General features: G+C 42.0%; 1 protein-coding gene across 1 annotated transcript; it reads left to right on the top strand.

The window, feature by feature from the left end:
* The first annotated feature begins 5,498 nt into the window (after nt 1–5,498).
* LOC139386514 (caveolae associated protein 4a) lies at nt 5,499–18,641 on the top strand. The gene is made up of 2 exons (XM_071132100.1): nt 5,499–6,227; nt 15,210–18,641. The coding sequence occupies exons 1-2, from the start codon at nt 5,820–5,822 to the stop codon at nt 15,879–15,881; spliced, it is 1,080 nt and encodes a 359-aa protein (XP_070988201.1). The 5' UTR covers nt 5,499–5,819; the 3' UTR covers nt 15,882–18,641.
* Nucleotides 18,642–20,258: the final 1,617 nt, after the last annotated feature.

The following is a 20,258-nucleotide window of genomic DNA, read 5'->3' as shown; positions in this document are numbered from 1 at the left end:
TCCCTAACATTTTCCGCCAAGATAGAACTGCCAAAGGGGGCGGTGTTGCAATCTACTGCAGAGATAGCCTGCAGAGTTCTGTCTTACTATCCAGGTCCATACCAAAACAATTCAAGCTTCTACTTCTAAAAATTACCCTTTCCAGAAACAAGTCTCTCACCATCGCCGTTTGCTATAGACCACCCTCTGCCCTCAGCTGTGCCCTGGACACCATATGTGAATTGATTGCCCCCATCTATCTTCTGAACTCGTGCTGCTAGGTGATCTATCCTGGGACATGCTTAACACAAAGGCCATCCTACAATCCAAGCTTGATGCCCTCTATCTCACACAAATTATCAATGAACCTACCAGGTACAACCCCAAATCCGTAAACACGGGCACCCTCATAGATATCATCCTAAATAACTTGCCATCCAAATACACCTCTACTGTTTTCAACCAAGATCTCAGCGATCACTGCCTCATTGCCTGCATCCGTAATGGGTCTGCGGTCAAACGACCACCCCTCATCACTGTCAAACGCTCCCTAAAACACTTCAGCAAACAGGCCTTTCTAAACGACCTGGCCGGGGTATCCTGGAATGACATTGACTTCATCCCGTCAGTAGAGGATGCCTGGTTATTCTTAAAAAGTGCCTTCCTCCCCATCTTAAATAAGCATGCTCCATTCAAGAAATTTAGAACTAGGAATAGATATAGCCCTTGGTTCAAACCAGACCTGTCTGCCCTTGACCAGCACAAAAACATCCTGTGGCGTTCTGCATTAACTTCGAATAGCCCCCATGATATGCAACTTTTCAGTGAAGTTAGGACCAAATATACACAGGCAGTTAGGAAAGCTAAGGCTAGCTTTTTCAAACAGAAATGTGTATCCCGTAGTACAAACTCAAAATGTTCTGGGACACTGTAAAGTCTATGGAGAATAAGAGCACCTCCTCCCAACTGCACTGAGGCTAGGAAACACTGTCACTACCAATAAATCCACAATAATTGAGAATTTCAATAAGCATTTTTCTACAGCTGGCCATGCTTTCCACCTGGCTAACCCTACCCTGGTCAACAGCCCTGCGCTCCCCACAGTAACTCGCCCAAACCTCCCCCACTTCTCCTTCATCCAAATCCAGATAGCTGATGTTCTGAAAGAGCTGCAAAATCTGGACCCCTACAAATCAGCCGCAGTCATCCCCGTCTTCAAAGGGGGAGACACTCTAGACCCAAACTGCTACAGACCTATATCTATTCTACCCTGCCTTTTTAAGGTCTTTGAAAGCAGAGTTAATAAACAGATTACTGACCATTTCAAATCTCACCGTACCTTCTTCGCTATGCAATCTGGTTTCAGAGCTGGTCATGGGTGCGCCTCATCCACGCTCAAGGTCCTAAATGATATCATAACCGCCATCGATAAGAGACATTACTGTGCAGCCGTATTCATTGACCTGGCTAAGGCTTTCAACTCTGTCAATCACAACATTCTTATTGGCAAACTCAACAGCCTTGGTTTCTCAAATGATTGCCTCGTTTGGTTCACCAACTACTTCTCCTATAGAGTTCAGTGTGTCAAATCGGAGGGCCTGTTGTCCGGACTTCTGGCAGTCTCTATGCGGGTGCCACAGGGTTCAATTCTCGGGCCGACTCTCTTCTATGTATACATCAATGATGTGTGCTCTTGCTGCTGGTGATTCTCTGATCCACCTCTACGCAGACAACACCATTTTGTATACTTCTGGCCCTTCGTTGGACACTGTGTTAACTAACCACCAGATGAGCTTCAATGCCATACAACACTCCTTCAGTGGCCTCCAACTGCTGTTAAATGCTAGTAAAACTAAATGCATGCTCTTCAACCGATCACTGTCCGTACCTGCCTGCCCGTCCAGCATCACTACTCTGGACAGTTCTGACTTAGAATATGAGGACAACTACAAATACCTAGGTGTCTGGTTAGACTGTAAACTCTCCTTCCAGACTCACATTAAAAATCTCCAATCCCCAAGATTAAATCTAGAATCGGCTTCCTATTTCACAACAAAGCCTCCTTCACTCATGCTGCCAAATATACCCTCGCAAAACTGACCATCCTACCGATCCTCGACTTCGGCGATGTCATTTACAAAATAGCCTCCAACACTCTACTCAAAAAATTGGATGCAGTCTATCACAGTGCCATCCATTTTGTCACCAAAGCCCCATATACTACCCACCACTGCGACCTGTATGCTCTTGTTGGCTGGCCCTCACTACATATTAGTTGACAAACCCACTAGCTCCGGGTCATCTATAAGTTCTTGCTAGGTAAAGCCCCGCCTTATCTCAGCTCACTAGTCACCACAGCAACACCCACCCGTAGCACACGCTCCAGCAGGTATATTTCACTGGTCAACCCCAAAGCCAACACTTCCTTTGGTCCGTCTTTCCTTCCAGTTCTCTGCTCCCAATGACTGGAACAAATTGCAAAAATGACTGAAGCTGGAGACTTATATCTCCCTCTCTAACTTTAAGCATCAGCGGTCTGAGCAGCTGTACCTGTACACAGCCAATCTGTTAATAGCACACCCAACTACCTCATCCCCATATTGTTATTTATCCTCTTGCTCTTTTGCACCCCAGTATCTCTACTTGCAAATCGTCATCTGCACATCACTCCAGTGTTAATGCTAAGTTGTAATTATTTCGCCTCTATGGCCTATTTCTTGCCTACCTCCCTACTCTTCTACATTTGCACACACTGTACATAGATTTTTTTTATTGTGTTATTGACTGTACGTTTGTTTATGTGTAACTCAGTGTTGTTTTTGTCACACTGCTTTGCTTTACCTTGGCCAGGTCGCAGTTGTAAATGAGAACTTGTTCGCAACTGGCCTACCTGGTTAAATTTTTTTTTTAATAAAAACATTCCCTAACAGAAAAACAATGTGCAGTTAGCACCAAACAGCACGCGCTCCAGCAGGTATATCTCACTGGTCACCCCCAAAGCCAATTCATCCTCTGGCCGCCTCTCCTTCCAGTTCTCTGCTGCCAATGACTGGAACGAACTGCAAAAACCTCTGAAGCTGGAGACTCTTACCTCCCTCAATAGCTTTAAGCACCAGCTGTCAGAGCAGCTCACAGATCACTGCACCTGTACATAGCTCATCTGTAAATAGCTCATCCAATCTACCTCATCCCCATACTTTATTTATTTATTTATCTTGCTCCTTTGCACCCCAGTATCTCAACTTGCACATTCATCTTCTGCACATCCTACCATTCCAGAGTTTAATTGCTATATTGTAATTAATTTCCCACCATAGCCTATTTAAATAAAGGTGAAATAAAAATTTAAAAAATAAGTATCCCTGCAAAACAAAACAAAAATGTCTGCTCTCAAATTAATAGTTTGCATGCTTCAATGATGCTCTGTTTTCTCAAAGTCACACATGAAACTCAGTTTTAATTTGCAACCCCACCTCCCACGCGGCCTGGGCACTCGTGAGAACCATCCTATGCCATCTTCGGGCGCAGTGGACTTTAGAGGCTGATTTGATGCCAAATAAAAGGGGCCATGATGCATTTAGTTTTTTTTACTATGTCACTGGGATTAATGAGTATCTGTGTATGCATGTTAGCATATGAGTGAGATTGAGAGCAAATGTGTTTAATGTGTTAAGCAAATGTGCTGTGCAATTGGTGTGAATGCATGCATTTGGAGTTTGTGAATGGGTGTTTGTTTGTGTATGCGTGTTTGTTTGCGTGTGTTTGTGCATGTGTATGATAGAATGGTAGCATTGACAGAGATTAATGAGATGACCTTCTCTCTACCCATGTGACTGCCCACCAGAGACTCTTCTTCCCTGTTTGCACACATACACAATAGACTAAGGTTGATCTCCTGTTGTTCTGGTCAATACAGATACAGGCTACAAATCAGTGTGCTACCCCCACAGAGGCACAAAAGAACTCTGGGTGTCATCTTTAAGTTTTGCAAAGGAAAATAAAAGTTCAGATAGTGCATCCCAGTTTTTCTCCGTTTGGGACTGTTTTCTTACATTTCGTGCATACTGAACATGACCCGGGTGCTGAACACAACCCAGAAGGGATGTTTTGTGTAGAAGGATGAACATGGCCTCCAGCGATGTCATCAGAAACCCCCCCACCATTCATTTGTAGTTCCGACCACAGCGGGAGGGGGATTGGATCATTAATTGGCACTCGAATCTAATTAAAAACTACTCGTTTGCAGAATTCCAGAATGGGAGCAGAGGTCAGAGCCTCTCCTCGTGAAAATAAACCAATGCGTGGGCATACATTTCGGAAGGGTGGTGGAGGGGTACTCTAATATGGAAGGGGATATTGAGGGGGTGGTAGGCTCACTGGCTCAGCCCCTATGCTGCCGTGTAATTATAGGCTGTGGTGGGGGTGAGGGTTTTCAAGAGCAGAAGCAGCTGCTGGCATCAGTTGAGGCGATTCAGCAGCCCCCCCGGCACACTCCCCAAGGGGATGAGAGTAAATGGGACCAGATCCTGATTGGGAAAGGGAGGTTGATCCTCAAGGCAGTCTCAGCCCACTGGTTTCGGGAGGTAGCAAGGCCGTGACTATCGGACCTCTTAATATTCTGAGAAGAAATCAATGGAAGCTGGACCTCCATGGAAACGGGGACTACATATAATGAAGCATAGGAAGAGTTGGGATAGTAAGGAGATCAGGTGGTGCAGCGGCAGGACAAAAGTGCTACTGTTTATTATTGTCAGGGCTTTGCTGCCACAGGAATTTAGATGAAATTATAGAACAATGCACCAGACAGTAGAGGAAATGTTGTCATATACAGAAACTCTCATTTGGTGGTATTGTATGCTTAAAGGATTCCCCATTCACCAAGTTTTCCCATTTGCTAAGTAATTTGCCAAGTATAGGATAAGGTTGTTCATTGTGATTTGTGTTCATTGCAATATTGAAAACAAACAATCTAGATTAAATAAGTGATTTGCAACAACACACAATTTGGATTTCAGCACATTAACAAATCAATAAGGGAACAGTAAGTAACACACAAGTCCTTCACTTCAACAGCTGCTCATTGCTCATAATTCCGATATGGCGCCACTTTGACACTCACTGCAGTACAATGTTGCTGGTAGACAATATACATGGCTCCTGATCTCACTGCCACTCAATGTGTGGACTTTGCTGCCCTGGGGAACTCAAAAAGGGCAGCTCTACTATGTTTACTCCTCTCAACATTCCTGGGATAGGTACTCAAGGCAGATGACCAAAGCGTTGTCTTTCCATCTGTCACTACAAATGAGTCAGAATTTGACATACAGCTGCATCGTCAAGCGATTCCTAGATAGATCCTTTCAACCACTTGTTGAATGTAAAATTATAAATTAATCAGGGAGTATCAGAGTGGGCTAGAGGGGGATTTCCATCCATCCCCCCTGCTTTGCATCTTCCCAAAATGTCAGTGTCACCTTACCAAAATAGTATTTATATCTATGTGTTTGCGAACTGGCTACGCCACACCCCTTTCAGTCTATCTCCTGCCCTCTGAGCGCTTGTTTTGTAGGTCCACTCTTGATCCTGCAGCCTATTCTAAAAGGGTAGGAGAAGTCTGCTTCCTCTTTTGCACCAGACCTGAGTTGGGTCACTGTGGTAGGTCTCTGGTCTCTTAGTCGGTGGTACCTCAATGGTCTTGGAGCTATCCAAATAAACCCAAGTCTAACCAGATATCCTCAAGTTCTCTGCACTTGCATCAAAGTTTCAGCACTTCAGTGTTGTTCACTCGGCTTCTTCACCCAACATCCAAGTTTCCCTTTCGCCTTTCGAGGAACACTTCCATGGATCAGTCAAAGTATCGCATGGCCGGCGTGCAGGACAAGCTGGAGGTGCTGGGGGTAGAGGACGATGCGGGCAATCCCATCAGCGCCCTGACCATCCTGTCGCTGCTGGAGCGTGTGGCAGGCATCATCGACAACGTCCAGGCTGGCCAGCAGCGCATGGAGGAGCAGCAGCTGGACCTGGAGACCAACATCAAGACCATCCAGGGTGATGTCCTGAAGCTAGCCAAAGACCACACCACCACCAGTGGCACCGTGGAGAAGCTGCTCCAGAAGACGCGTAAGGTCAGCTCCAATGTCAAGGAGGTGCGCACGCGGGTGGAGAAGCAGAACTTGCGTGTCAAGAAGGTGGAGACCACACAGGAGGAGCTGCTGACCAGAAACAAGTTCCGGGTCATCATTTATCAGGTAACTGTGTTCACCATTGGGTTGCACTTGGTGGTAAACTGGGTACTCAAAAAATGCACTGTGAAAATGAGTGTGGGGTGTGCGTTCACTAAATGTTGCTAGTCAAAAAAAGCTGGCCTCAATCTTCGGTGACAAAAGATGTCAGGAACTCCAGTTCCAATAATGATTTGTGGTTTTCTGAAATAACAGAATAAAGAGAGTAATTAGTATGCAATGTAAGCAATACCAGGATGCAATGATACAATATTACCATGAAGTACTATAATAAGCTGCAATAATACAAACTGATAACATTCACAATCAGCTGTAGAATGCACCGTTAGGTTACATAAGGAAACCGTAACTGAAAAGCTTCCACAAGGATGTAGGGCAGAGCTAATGACACACAGGCCAAAGGGCCAAGACGGCCACTTAAAAAAATGATGAGCAACAGCTAGCAATTCTCCATTGTGATTAGCATACAAGTTACAGAACTAATGGGGAAAAGTACATGAGCACATGAACGAAAGAGGATACCATAAAGCCTATAGAAATAAGACCTTGCATGTCCGCGGTTACAGTAAAGGAATTAACACTGTACACATTCTCTATACAGATACCAATTACAGGGCATGAGGCTTCAATGAGTAATAGAAAATAATTTAACCCTATGTGCTAAAATAGCAAACAACATGACACAATATGCCATTGAGAAAATAGGATACGGTGCTTACTGTTGTATGAACGCACACGTGTACAAACTTATGTTTAGTAATGAAACAACAGGCAAAGGTGCGTACTAATGCATACAACAAGTTCGGACAGGTTCTGACCGGAGAATATGCAAATGCACTCATGCAGAGCAGGTGAGTATTGTACACAATGGGTGTACCAGAAGTTGCAACAAAACTATGCTCAGTGGTCTAATATACCTCCACAATGCTCTATAAACAATTGATACTATGTGTGTGTAAAGTATTAATGACACATCAGAGAACTATCATCTGAGCAAGTCCATTTATTGGCCAGTGGTGCAAGTCAGTGAAAATATACTGTACTAGGTCAGTTTTAAGTCGCTGGATATGAGATACAGTTCAAGCAAATTAGAGAGGGTTCACATCTTTTTTTGGTAGATATTAGAGCAATTTCAAGACAGTAACAAATTAAAGCGCTGACTCTGATAAGTACGAGTTAGATGCATTGAGAAATGGGTACCATTTAAGGGCCTTCGAGTACTACTGCCAGGTAGCCTAGCAGTTAAGAGCATAGGGACAGTCAGGAAAAAAAACATGCCCCACTCTAAGACATTGGCATGAGTATACAGTATATGTCTTTGATGAAAATAGATACTAGGTAGCCTAAAAGAGACTTCAAACTTTCTGTATTAATAGGACATATAGCTCCCGTTAAAGGGACTTCCGGGGGCAATGAAAGCTCTGTGTGCTTTCCACTGAAAGAAGCAGCTGCTGTGTGGCCGTGACAGAGAGTCCTATTCTGGGAGCATGGTATGCTCCCCGCTGCCAATGGGGACACAATAAACTGCCTTCTTATGTGGCAGCAGACTGTTAGGGCCAATCTGAAGAATGATGGTTCTGCCAATCACGTGACCCTGCTTTGGGGCAACCTCTTACTAGGCTAACGAGAAAGCGATATCAGCAGTCAGTGGGTGTCACATGTACAGTGCCTTGCGAAAGTATTCGGCCCCCTTGAACTTTGCGACCTTTTGCCACATTTCAGGCTTCAAACATAAAGATATAAAACTGTATTTTTTTGTGAAGAATCAACATCAAGTGGGACACAATCATGAAGTGGAACGACATTTATTGGATATTTCTAACTTTTTTAACAAATCAAATACTGAAAAATTGGGCGTGCTAAATTATTCAGCCCCCTTAAGTTAATACTTTGTAGCGCCACCTTTTGCTGCGATTACAGCTGTAAGTCGCTTGGGGTATGTCTCTATCAGTTTTGCACATCGAGAGACTAAAATTCTTTCCCATTCCTCCTTGCAAAACAGCTCGAGCTCATTGAGGTTGGATGGAGAGCATTTGTGAACAGCAGTTTTCAGTTCTTTCCACAGATTATCGATTGGATTCAGGTCTGGACTTTGACTTGGCCATTCTAACACCTGGATATGTTTATTTTTGAACCATTCCATTGTAGATTTTGCTTTATGTTTTGGATCATTGTCTTGTTGGAAGACAAATCTCCGTCCCAGTCTCAGGTCTTTTGCAGACTCCATCAGGTTTTCTTCCAGAATGGTCCTGTATTTGGCTCCATCCATCTTCCCATCAATTTTAACCATCTTCCCTGTCCCTGCTGAAGAAAATCAGGCCCAAACCATGATGCTGCCACAACCATGTTTGACAGTGGGGATGGTGTGTTCAGGGTGATGAGCTGTGTTGCTTTTACGCCAAACATAACATTTTGCATTGTTGCCAAAAAGTTCAATTTTGGTTTCATCTGTGTCTCCCAGGTGGCTTGTGGCAAACTTTAAACAACACTTTTTATGGATATCTTTAAGAAATGGCTTTCTTCTTGCCACTCTTCCATAAAGGCCAGATTTGTGCAATATACGACTGATTGTTGTCCTATGGACAGAGTCTCCCACCTCAGCTGTAGATCTCTGCAGTTCATCCAGAGTGATCATGGGCCTCTTGGCTGCATCTCTGATCAGTCTTCTCCTTGTATGAGCTAAAAGTTTAGAGGGACGGCCAGGTCTTGGTAGATTTGCAGTGGTCTGATACTCCTTCCATTTCAATATTATCGCTTGCACAGTGCTCCTTGGGATGTTTAAAGCTTGGGAAATCTTTTTGTATCCAAATCCGGCTTTAAACTTCTTCACAACAGTATCTCGGACCTGCCTGGTGTGTTCCTTGTTCTTCATGATGCTCTCTGCGCTTTTAACGGACCTCTGAGACTATCACAGTGCAGGTGCATTTATACGGAGACTTGATTACACACAGGTGGATTGTATTTATCATCATTAGTCATTTAGGTCAACATTGGATCATTCAGAGATCCTCACTGAACTTCTGGAGAGAGTTTGCTGCACTGAAAGTAAAGGGGCTGAATAATTTTGCACGCCCAATTTTTCAGTTTTTGATTTGTTAAAAAAGTTTTAAATATCCAATAAATGTTGTTCCACTTCATGATTGTGTCCCACTTGTTGTTGATTCTTCACAAAAAAATACAGTTTTATATCTTTATGTTTGAAGCCTGAAATGTGGCAAAAGGTCGCAAAGTTCAAGGGGGCCGAATACTTTCGCAAGGCACTGTATTTATTGTAAAAGAATGAAGACGGTAGTGATTTCCCCTGTAGCGATCAATGTTGGAAAGCCAACATTTTTAATGGGGCCTTTAGCTCTCAGATAAGTCATGGCATTTGAAACACCATTGCTTTAAATCCCCTGAAGTTGATGTCCCCACTCCGCGTAAATCTAATTAGCACAATAAAAAAATTCCCCCCAAAATCTGTCAGTTTAAGCATTGGATGCATGTCAATCCACTGCATCCACCGATGTCGCACTTCCACATCTGCGGTCAAAGGTGACAGAGCTAGAGCTGTGTTTGTCAGACCAAGAGACATCCCGCAAAACACCAGTCTCAACGTCAACAGTGAAGAGGCGACTCCGGGGATGCTGGCCTTCTAGGCAGAGTTGCAAAGAAAAAGCTATATTACAGACTGGCCAATAAAAAGAAAATATTAAGATGAGTAAAAGAACACAGACACTGGACAGAGGAACTCTGCCTAGAAGGCCAGCATCCCGGAGTCGCCTCTTCACTGTTGACGTTGAGACTGGTGTTTTGCGGGTACTATTTAATGAAGCCAGTTGAGGACTTGTGGGGCCGTCTGTTTCTCAAACTAGACAGTCTAATGTACTTGTCCTATGCTCAGTTGTGTACCGGGGCCTCCCACTCCTATTTCTATTCTGGTTAGAGCCAGTTAGCGCTGTTCTGTGAAGGGAGTAGTACACAGCGTTGTACGAGCTGTTCAGTTTCTTGGCAATTTCTCGAATGGAATAGCCTTAATTTCTCAGAACAAGAATAGACTGACGAGTTTCAGAAGAAAGTTATTTGTTTCAGGCCATTTTGAGCCTGTAATTGAACCCACAAATGCTGATGCTCCAGATACTCAACTAGTCTAAAGGCCAGTTTTATTGCTTCTTTAATCAGAACAACAGCTGTCAGCTGTGCTAACATAATTGCAAATGGGTTTTGTAAAGATCAATTAGCCTTTTAAAATTATAAACTTGGATTAGCTAACACTACGTGCCGTTGGAACAAAGGAGTGATGGTTTCTGATAATGGGCCTCTGTGCACCTATGTAGATGTTCCGTTAAAAATAATCAGTTTCCAGCTACAATAGTCATTTACAACATTAACAATGTCTACACTGTTTTTCTGATCAAGTTGATGTTATTTTAATGGACAATTTTTTACATTTTCTTTCAAAAACAAGGACATTTCTAAGTGACCCCAAACTTATGAATGGTAGTGTACATTGTTTTGCTCTAGGATGCTCACAGGCTTCACAAGACTCATTTTGAGGGGCCCCCGTACCAGTTGAAAAAATGAATGGAAGTATACAGTACCAGTCAAAACACACCTACTTATTCAAGGGTTTTTCTTTATTTTTTACATTGTAGAATAATAGTGAAGACATCAAAACAATGAAATAACACATATGGAATCATGTAGTAAACAAAAAAGTGGTAACCAAAAATATATTTTCTATTTGAGATTCTTCAATGATGACAGCTTTGCACAGTCATGATTCCATATGTGTTATTTCATATTTTTTACGTCTTCACTATTATTAATGAATGTAGAAAATAGGTTTCTTTAAATGAACATCCTTGAATGAGTAGGTGTGTACAAACTTTTGACTGGTACTGTATATGGAGACTGTTGAGTGCCAAAAATAAGTGGTTAAATACAAGTTTTTTTTAAATCTTTCTTATACAGTGGGGCAAAAAAGTATTTAGTCAGCCACCAATTGTGCAAGTTCTCCCACTTAAAACGATGAGAGAGGCCTGTAATTTTCATCATAGGTACACTTCAACTATGAAAGACAAAATGAGAACAAAAAAAATCCAGAAAATCACATTGTACGATTTTTAATGAATTTATTTGCAAATTATGGTGGAAAATAAGTATTTGGTCACCTACAAACAAGCAAGATTTCTGGCTCTCACAGACCTGTAACTTCTTATTTAAGAGGCTCCTCTGTCCTCCACTCGTAACTTGTTATCAGTATAAAAGACACCTGTCCACAACCTCAAACAGTCACACTCCAAACTCCACTATGGCCAAGACCAAAGAGCTGTCAAAGGACACCAGAAACAAAATTGTAGACCTGCACCAGGCTGGGAAGACTGAATCTGTAATAGGTAAGCAGCTTGGTTTGAAGAAATCAACTGTGGGAGCAATTATTAGGAAATGGAAGACATACAAGACCACTGATAATCTCCCTAAATCTGGGGCTCCATGCAAGATCTCACCTCGTGGGGTCAAAATGATCACAAGAACGGTGAGCAAAAATCCCAGAACCACCAATGACCTGCAAAGAGCTGGGACCAAAGAAACAAAGCCTACCATCAGTAACACACTACGCCGCCAGGGACTCAAATCCTGCAGTGCCAGACGTGTCCCCCTGCTTAAGCCAGTACATATCCAGGCCCGTCTGAAGTTTGCTAGAGAGCATTTGGATGATCCAGAAGAAGATTGGGAGAATGTCATATTTTTATTTTTTTATTTTACCTTTATTTTACTAGGCAAGTCAGTTAAGAACAAATTCTTATTTTCAATGACGGCCTAGGAACAGTGGGTTAACTGCCTGTTCAGGGGCAGAACGACAGATTTGTACCTTGTCAGCTTGGGGATTCGAACTTGCAACCTTTTGGTTACTAGTCCAACGCTCTAACCACTAGGCTACCCTGCCGCAGATGGTCAGATGAAACCAAAATAGAACCTTTTGGTAAAAACTCAACTCGTTGTGTTTGGAGGACAAAGAATGCTGAGTTGCATCCAAAGAACACCATACCTTCTGTGAAGCATGGGGGTGAAAACATCATGCTTTGGGGCTGTTTTTCTGCAAAGGGACCAGGACGACTGATCCGTGTAAAGGAAAGAGTGAGTGGGGCCATGTATCGTGAGATTTTGAGTGAAAACCTCCTTCCATCAGCAAGGGCATTGAAGATGAAACGTGGCTGGGTCTTTCAGCATGACAATGATCCCAAACACACCGCCCGGGCAACGAAGGAGTGGCTTCGTAAGAAGCATTTCAAGGTCATGGAGTGGCCTAGCCAGTCTCCAGATGTCAACCCCATAGACAATCTTTGGAGGGAGTTGAAAGTCCGTGTTGCCCAGCAACAGCCCCAAAACATCACTGCTCTAGAGGAGATCTGCATGGAGGAATGGGCCAAAATACCAGCAACAGTGTGTGGAAACACTGTTTCAGTGTGTGAACAGTGTGTGAACAGTGAACAGTGTGTGAAGACTTACAGAAAACGGTTGACTGTCATATAGCCTCTGTCATTGCCAACAAAGGCTATATAACAAAGTATTGAGATAAACTTTTGTTATTCACCAAATACTTATTTTCCACCATAATTTGCAAATAAATTCATTAAAAATGCTACAATGTGATTTTCTGGATTTTTTTTCTCATTTTGTCTGTCATAGTTGAAGTGTACCTATGATGAAAATTACAGGCCTCTCTCATCTTTTTAAGTGGGAGAACTTGCACATTTGGTGGCTGACTAAATACTTTTTTGCCCCACTGTATCTCAGATATAGGACAGACACTTTTTGGGGGGGACTATGTGTTGTTCCATCTAGTGAATCTGTTATGCAATGCGTTTGTTATACAATGCGTTTGTATAGGCTAATATCAGTAAGGTCAAAGAAACATTTTAATGGCAAATCATTATATATGACTGAACTTAAAAGGCCTAGGGGCTAGCTTTTCATGGAAATATTTTAGGCTAATTGTGAATGGCCATTAGTACCAATGCCTGTCAGTCTCTGTAGTCAACATTAAAACGTGGCTTCTGAAGATGATAGTTATACTACACTTTACAATAAGTGTTTAGTGAATCTCATCTTTCCTCTGTGATGATCCCTAGGAGGGGCTTCATTTCCCTCTTGCCTGAATAGGACAGCCTGAGTGTAGGATTTCCAGATGACTGATTTGCTGTCGGTTATTCTGAGGGCCTGGCTAGCAGGGTAGAGATCTCCTAATATAGTGCTTTTGCCTCTGACGCAGCAATGGCTGCAATGGCCATTTAACTTTAGTTAGGAAGCAAGCACTGTTTGTTATAGAGACAGTCATTGCCAGTGGCAAAGCATGGCAAGACTGACAAATGTGACACAACAGCTCAGATGACAGTCATTGGTCACAACCACATTGGGCTTGTGCTTCTGTCAACGGATGGTGTGCGTTCGATGCTACTTTATTCATGTTGAAATCTGACCTTATTGGTGCTAGTATGGGCCAGTAATAGGACACAGATAAATGGCTGTAGATTTTGTGAGGGTGGCATTGTTTTGAGGATAGAAATTAGGCATATACAGCCAAACTTTCATTCCAAGCTAGAATTAACAAACACAAGATAACAACATATTTGTCAAAGTAATGTATATTCTGTATAGCAGCAAGGTCTTTGTTGTCGCAGTCAAGCTGTCGTTATCCCTTGTTTTGGGGTTATACATTATAGGACTTTCTAAAGCGTGACTGGCTGATAAGCCAATCACATGGACATCATCAATCTTATACAGACACTGAATGACCAGCTACTGCTACTGGGTTGACAGAGAGAATTTAGAACATATTGTGCAGTCTCCTACTCTGTACCACGAGCCCGATCCGTCCATGTACCGTTATGTAACCATGACAACATAGGCACCAATAAGGTCAGATTTCAACATGAATAAAGTAGCGTCGAACGCACACCATCCGTTGACGGAAGCACAAGTCCAATGTGGTTGTGACCAGTGACTGTCATCTTATGGGTGGTTGCCATGTCGGTCGGCCAATAATCTATTATTATTGCCGGGCAACATCACGTATGAAAATGAAAAAATATGCTGGCCCACATTCCCTGGTGGTGTAATTGTTGTGTCAATCACAGAGTCTGGGCATGTTCAGACGACTCGCCCTCTTGATTCATGAGAGTGATTGTTGGAGGTGGCTGAATCTTTATTAGAATTCATTGGGTCTCAGACTCAAAGTCACCTGCAGAACCCAGCAGGTTGCCCAGTCATCAGAAGGGGGGTCACTACCACTTTTTAGGAATGCATGATAGAGAGGGAGATTCAGCACTTAGTGCTAGTAATGTACGTTTTTTAACACTAAATGGGTTGTTGGAAGTACTCGTTAATGGCACATCTTTCGATGCTATTCTTGGGTTTATCATTGATCACGTTTCTCACACGTTTCTCATGTTGTGGGCTAAGTTGTCTGAGTTATTTGCTGAGAACACCCACTCAGAGATGTCCATATCTTGTGGACTGCAATGATACACAGTGTGGTTCAGGTTATCTTTGAGAAACTGATCTTTCCACCAACCTCTGTGATCCCTGTAGAAACATTGGCCACAGTATTGAGTGGTTACTGGCATGTAATACCTAGCCCAACGGGACGTATACTGTTGCAACCTCAAAGACGTAGAAACCGTTACAAAACCAAACATCTGATAGGGAGAGAAGAGAACTTGTATAATTTCTCCATAATTGCACAAAAAGTGAAGGTCAAGCAGACCTGGTTTCAAAATGTATGTTTTTCCTTTCAAAGACTTTGAGCATTTGATTGAGAGTTTCTGGAGGCCACATGGTTGGCATTTCTGGGACTATTCCATTGCACCAGAAAAAAGTAATCAAGTTTTAAAAAAAGACTAACACTATTTGAACCCAAGTCTGCACTCAACCATCGGCTATATAACTTAAGAAGCCAACCCATATTATTGTACTTTATTTATTTGTTCATTTGCCTTTCTTTAGGGGGAACATGAGATCCCTTCGGTGGCCGTGACAAAGACCCCAAAAGGAGTTGTTGGTATGGAGGGGTTGGTGATCGAGCCAGACACCTACGATGTCCCCGGGGACATCTCCTCAGATGAGGAATACATGACAGTGGACGAGACTGAAGGAGGATCCAGAACTGCCCGCTTGAAGGCGTCAGGCATGAAGGGCATTGAAAGTATCAAGCAGGCCTTCTCCAAGGAGACCATGACCAAGACCAAGGACAACTTGGGCACCAAGTTCCACAACATGGGCGAGAAAATGGTGCCCCCCGAAAGACGGGAGAAGATGCACCAGGCCAGCGAGCGCATCAAGCACTCTGGCGAGAGGCTGAAGGAGAACATCGCCAAGAAGGCCCCCACCAAGGAGTCCTTCCGCATCAAGCTGAAGAAGGAGAGGACCGTGGCCGAGGGCCAGGAGGGAGCTGAGGCTGACGGGGAGGTCGATGAGGCGGTGACCCCAGTCAAGGGAAGAAAAAGCCCGGAAGTCAGTAAAACCCCAGTAGTAACCTACACGGAGGTTGTAACGGAAAGGGAAACCAAGAGGGAGGGTCCCGTGGAGGAGCCGGCCGTCATCCGGATAGGGGAGGTAGGGAAATTCACTGTGGAGGCAGTGGAAGAGGGCAAGGAGGACGAATACGACAGGAAGTAGATCTCCAGCATGTTGCCGCAACACAACGAGAAGTCACCAAAATAGGAAGTGAAGCCGGGTAGGAAGAGAGCTTGCGGTGTCTTGCAAGAGAGATGGTCTGTGACGAATCAACATCGACGACAGACAATTTACATTATCAATCCGTTTAAAAATCAAAGCGATACATCTGTTGAATATACAGTACCAGCCAAAAGTTTGGACACAACTATTCATTCAAGGGTTTTTCTTTATTTTTACAATTTTCTACATTGTAGAATAATAGTGAAGACATCGAAACGATGAAATAACATATATGAATCATGTGAAAGTGGTTGATAGAATGCCCGGAGAGTGCAAAGCTGTCATCAAGGAAAAGGGTGGCTACTTTGAAGAATCTCAAATATATAATATATTTTGATTTGTTTAACACTTGTTTGGTTACTACATGATTCCATATGTGTTATTCCATAGTTTTGATGTCTTCACTATTATTCTACAATGTAGAAAATAGTAAAGATAAAGAAAAACCCTTGAATGAGTAGGTGTGTCCACACTTTTGACTGGTACTGTGTATACTGACCAGTCGACAGAGGAGTGGAAGGAGTTCTGTGACTGACCTGTAATCTATAAAGATTGTGTTTCTGGGGTGTCAGATGTTGGTAGGTTAGTGACCCACTGTCACGTGTCATTGAAATTGGCTGTTATTATTTTCAACTTTGGAATGATTTTTAACGATATGGGTTGTAAATGTACGTGGACACATTCACACAAGAACACAGAAAAATATGTAAAATGTAACATTTTCATGGAAAGACATATTGGGATGAATTCAGGTCAGGGGTTGTTTGGGGCAACAGTACATAATGATTGGGCACATTGGTAACTACTGTACATGAACTGCTATGTTGCTTTTGGCGTTAAAGTTAAGTACACACAAAAACAAATTGTTCCCAGATGTTTGGTTGCTAATCGATTTCTTTGACTAGTCAAGAAAAAACGCTCGCAAGTTAGAAATTAATTTCCACAAAGTGTTTGGGAGGGAAAAGAGTTTAACTGAAAGGAGAAAAGAGAGATTGCAAAGTACCTTTGAGGTGATTCTGAAGGTTGAGGAAGTTTGTGTATGATATTGATCTTAAATCTGAATGTAAAATGTTGTACATATCATAACCGTAATCATGATATTGGTCAACACAGATCTCAGCTGGCCTCTGAAGAGTTTGAAAAAGTCAAGCTATACAGATATAAAACTACTGTATATAGATATGAATGACAGATTGGGTTCTGTGTGTTTCAAAATCCAACAAGGATTGACCATTTGGTTACAATGGGTTCTATGGCAAGGTTACAGACAAGATGCAGTAGGTAACTTTTAATTTAGCCATTAACAAGCAGACGCATCGTAATAACAGTTGAAGATTATGTTGAATCAAAATGTATCCATATGGTCGAAAAGCACACTAACTATTTAGCCTGGAATAAAATGCTTTTCTATTACAAGAGGTCATGCAAAGCTTGAGAGTTAAATGTCATCTTTCAACTGAACTATGCGCTGTGAATTTAATTTCAGTGGTCTGAAGATAACTAGATCGTAGTGTGTATGATTGTGTAGTGTACTAGTGTTAATAAGAAAATAAAAATATATATTTGAGGAAAGCATTAAGTCATGTAAATGGCTTTAGGGGTACCTGTAACATTTATGGCACTAGAAGGTTTTGAGCACTGATGTAATTCTGTGCAACACTATGAGGACTTCGACAGAAAAGGTAACACGTGTATAAAGATTACAAAGCAACCTAATATTTCAAAGTCATTTTTTTCTGAATACAGTTTACAGCATGTTTATGCCCTTCTTTTGATCACGTAGAGATGCATTGCTTTAATTTGTTATGCTAATAATGGCATCAACTATCCAAAGGGAAATGTACATTCTGCTGTGCTCACATATCTGTGGGCTGAGTCTAACTTGTAGACCTACAGTAATTCATGTTCAACCACAAAGAAACGTGTATGTTAATATACTATTGCATTAGGCCTAAGTAATGTGGATTCGCCTGATTTGAGCCCAAAGTATTGATGGCAATGAGTAATGAGAAGTACAATAGGTAGTGGTGTGTAGTTGAATTGTTTCTTACTAATTCACAGGAAATTATTGTCAATGAAGTATGTGTGCTACATAATTTACAAAAATGTGTAGTCACTTTTTTATTATCTTTTGCCAGACCCCTTGCCAAATATTTCCTAAAAGTGCCAATGTTTTCTTGAGTTCACCATCCAGGCATTGTCGCTTCTTAGCAAATTAACCAGCTACATTGATTCTGGGATTGTATCCTGCAATAAGGCACATCCTTTTATTAATTGGCACTATTATTTTGTTTATTTGTTTGTTTTCTGTGTAGTGATACATATACTTTAGATGAAAGGACATTAGCGTATTTTGTATTGAAATTCTCATTAATATGTGTAACCATGCAAATGAAGAATAAGAAGTACGTTTGTGTTCTAAATCAAACTCTTATTTAATTTAGACAATGTAGCCCGATGTTAGACCAATTGAATCAAAACTGGCAACTGGATCTCCAAAAACCTCCCCTGTGGCCTGCTATTATCAGATAAAAATAGTATGGTTGAAAGTCGAATGGGTATGCTATGTTGATGGAAAACAACACTTGTCATTGATATGCATTGTGGTATGTGACACGTGCAAGCAGCATCGCATATATTCATGATTGTTTTCTTTTTGTATTAATAAAGGCCTAATGCCACCTGTATTAATCAAAACAATATCACTTCACTGTCTTCGTGAAAGGACAGTAGGCTGTTGTTCATAATGTTCAATCTTCACAAACATCTAGACAGAGTGAACTTCAGTACCTCAGTGACTCTGGCACTTGCTAGAACTTGCAAGCACCCATAACAGCATGCCAATCTCATCTACAGTTCAAATTAAATCACTAACTTGATGTAGACTCGAGCAAATCTCAATCAGTCAATTCAGTCAGCAATGTCCTGAAGATTCACTTCTGCCCTTGCATTGAGCTATAAATGAAATACCACTCAAACCAGGCAAGTCCTCTTTGTGGTGAGAGGTCAAAGTTGCAGTTTTTCAGTGTAAATATATTGCCCAAAACATAAACTCCTGGCTACGGTGTGCATGTGGTACAGGAATGGCTCAATTCTCAATGCAATCCTTGCTGATCCTAACTAGATGGACAGCCTATATCCTGGGAAAACTCCTTAGTGAATGTGGATTAATGGCTGATCCATGACTATCGACAATATAACTCAAAATCTGCGTTATCCAATATATACTGTCACCTGAGGTATCTTATACAGACTGTGCAGGCTTCCTGTTTTTGTCCATGCACGGCTTTCAAAACCTTCAAAAGGGGCTTCTTACAGATATGACCCACGGTGGGCTATATCTTCCCTCGGTGTCTGCTTTGCTGAGGTGCACACAGCAAAGACGGTTGAGAGATTTGAATTCATCATCAGTGTGCTGTGCTCTGTCAGCTGCTCGGTCTTATTTCAGTAAGCTCTTTTTATAGCTCCCGCAAACTCTGAAAGGTGACACCGCCGGCACTTTCATGCCTGATTATAGAAGCCTTTGCTCACCTGTGCTGCCCATCTCCGCGGTTGTCAAAGCAACAGAGAACATCAGCTTAATGATAAAGGTCAGAGCTGTGAAATGAAGCGACGTCAATTTGAATTTATTGAAGCAGGTGTTGTTTTGAGTCAGTCCTAATCCGGTGGCCTGCCCGACAGTTATTGTTCTATTTCGGTAAGGCACTGTGAAAAAGCTATAATTTTGATTTACCACATAGTTATGAGAGAGAGGAGAGAGCGTTCACTCTTAGAGTGATTGCATTCAGTTCCAATGGTTTATTATGCATTAACCTACCACATTTGGAGTCCTCAAACAATCTACAGAAAATAAATGTTCTTGGATGATTCAAGTATTGAGAAGGAAAAACAATCTCTAGCGATGTGGCATTTATGCTTAAATTAGGTCTTTCCAATTGCGAAAAAAGATTGCAGTAATGTTGTAGTGTAACTGCAGTTATTCTGCAATTACTGAGTCCAAAATACCACAATAGACTGCAGTTGCAGTTGCAACACAGAATGCATTTTACTTTTGTGTGCCAAATAATACAATCAACTGCTGATGAAGGACACCCTGTTTCTGTTCTTCACTCAAATGGGAAAGTATATACAGTGGGGCAAAAAAAGTATTTGGTCAGCCATCAATTGCGCAAGTTCTCCAACTTAAAAAGATGAGAGAGGCCTGTAATTTTCATCATAGGTACACTTCAACTATGACAGACAAAATGAGAAAAAAAATCCAGAAAATCACATTGTAGGATTTTTAATGAATTTATTTGCAAATTATGGTGGAAAATA

This window comes from Oncorhynchus clarkii, chromosome 28 (assembly GCF_045791955.1).
Source record: "Oncorhynchus clarkii lewisi isolate Uvic-CL-2024 chromosome 28, UVic_Ocla_1.0, whole genome shotgun sequence".
Taxonomy (NCBI): domain Eukaryota; kingdom Metazoa; phylum Chordata; class Actinopteri; order Salmoniformes; family Salmonidae; genus Oncorhynchus; species Oncorhynchus clarkii.
This window is presented reverse-complemented; position numbering and strand designations above follow the sequence as displayed.

Excerpts from the sequence above, each read along its gene's own strand:
- LOC139386514 (XM_071132100.1), top strand. The coding sequence starts at position 5,820 with ATGGATCAGTCAAAGTATCGCATGGCCGGCGTGCAGGACAAGCTGGAG. Across the intron at positions 6,228-15,209 it reads TCCGGGTCATCATTTATCAG|GGGGAACATGAGATCCCTTC; the intron begins GTAACTGTGTTC and ends GCCTTTCTTTAG.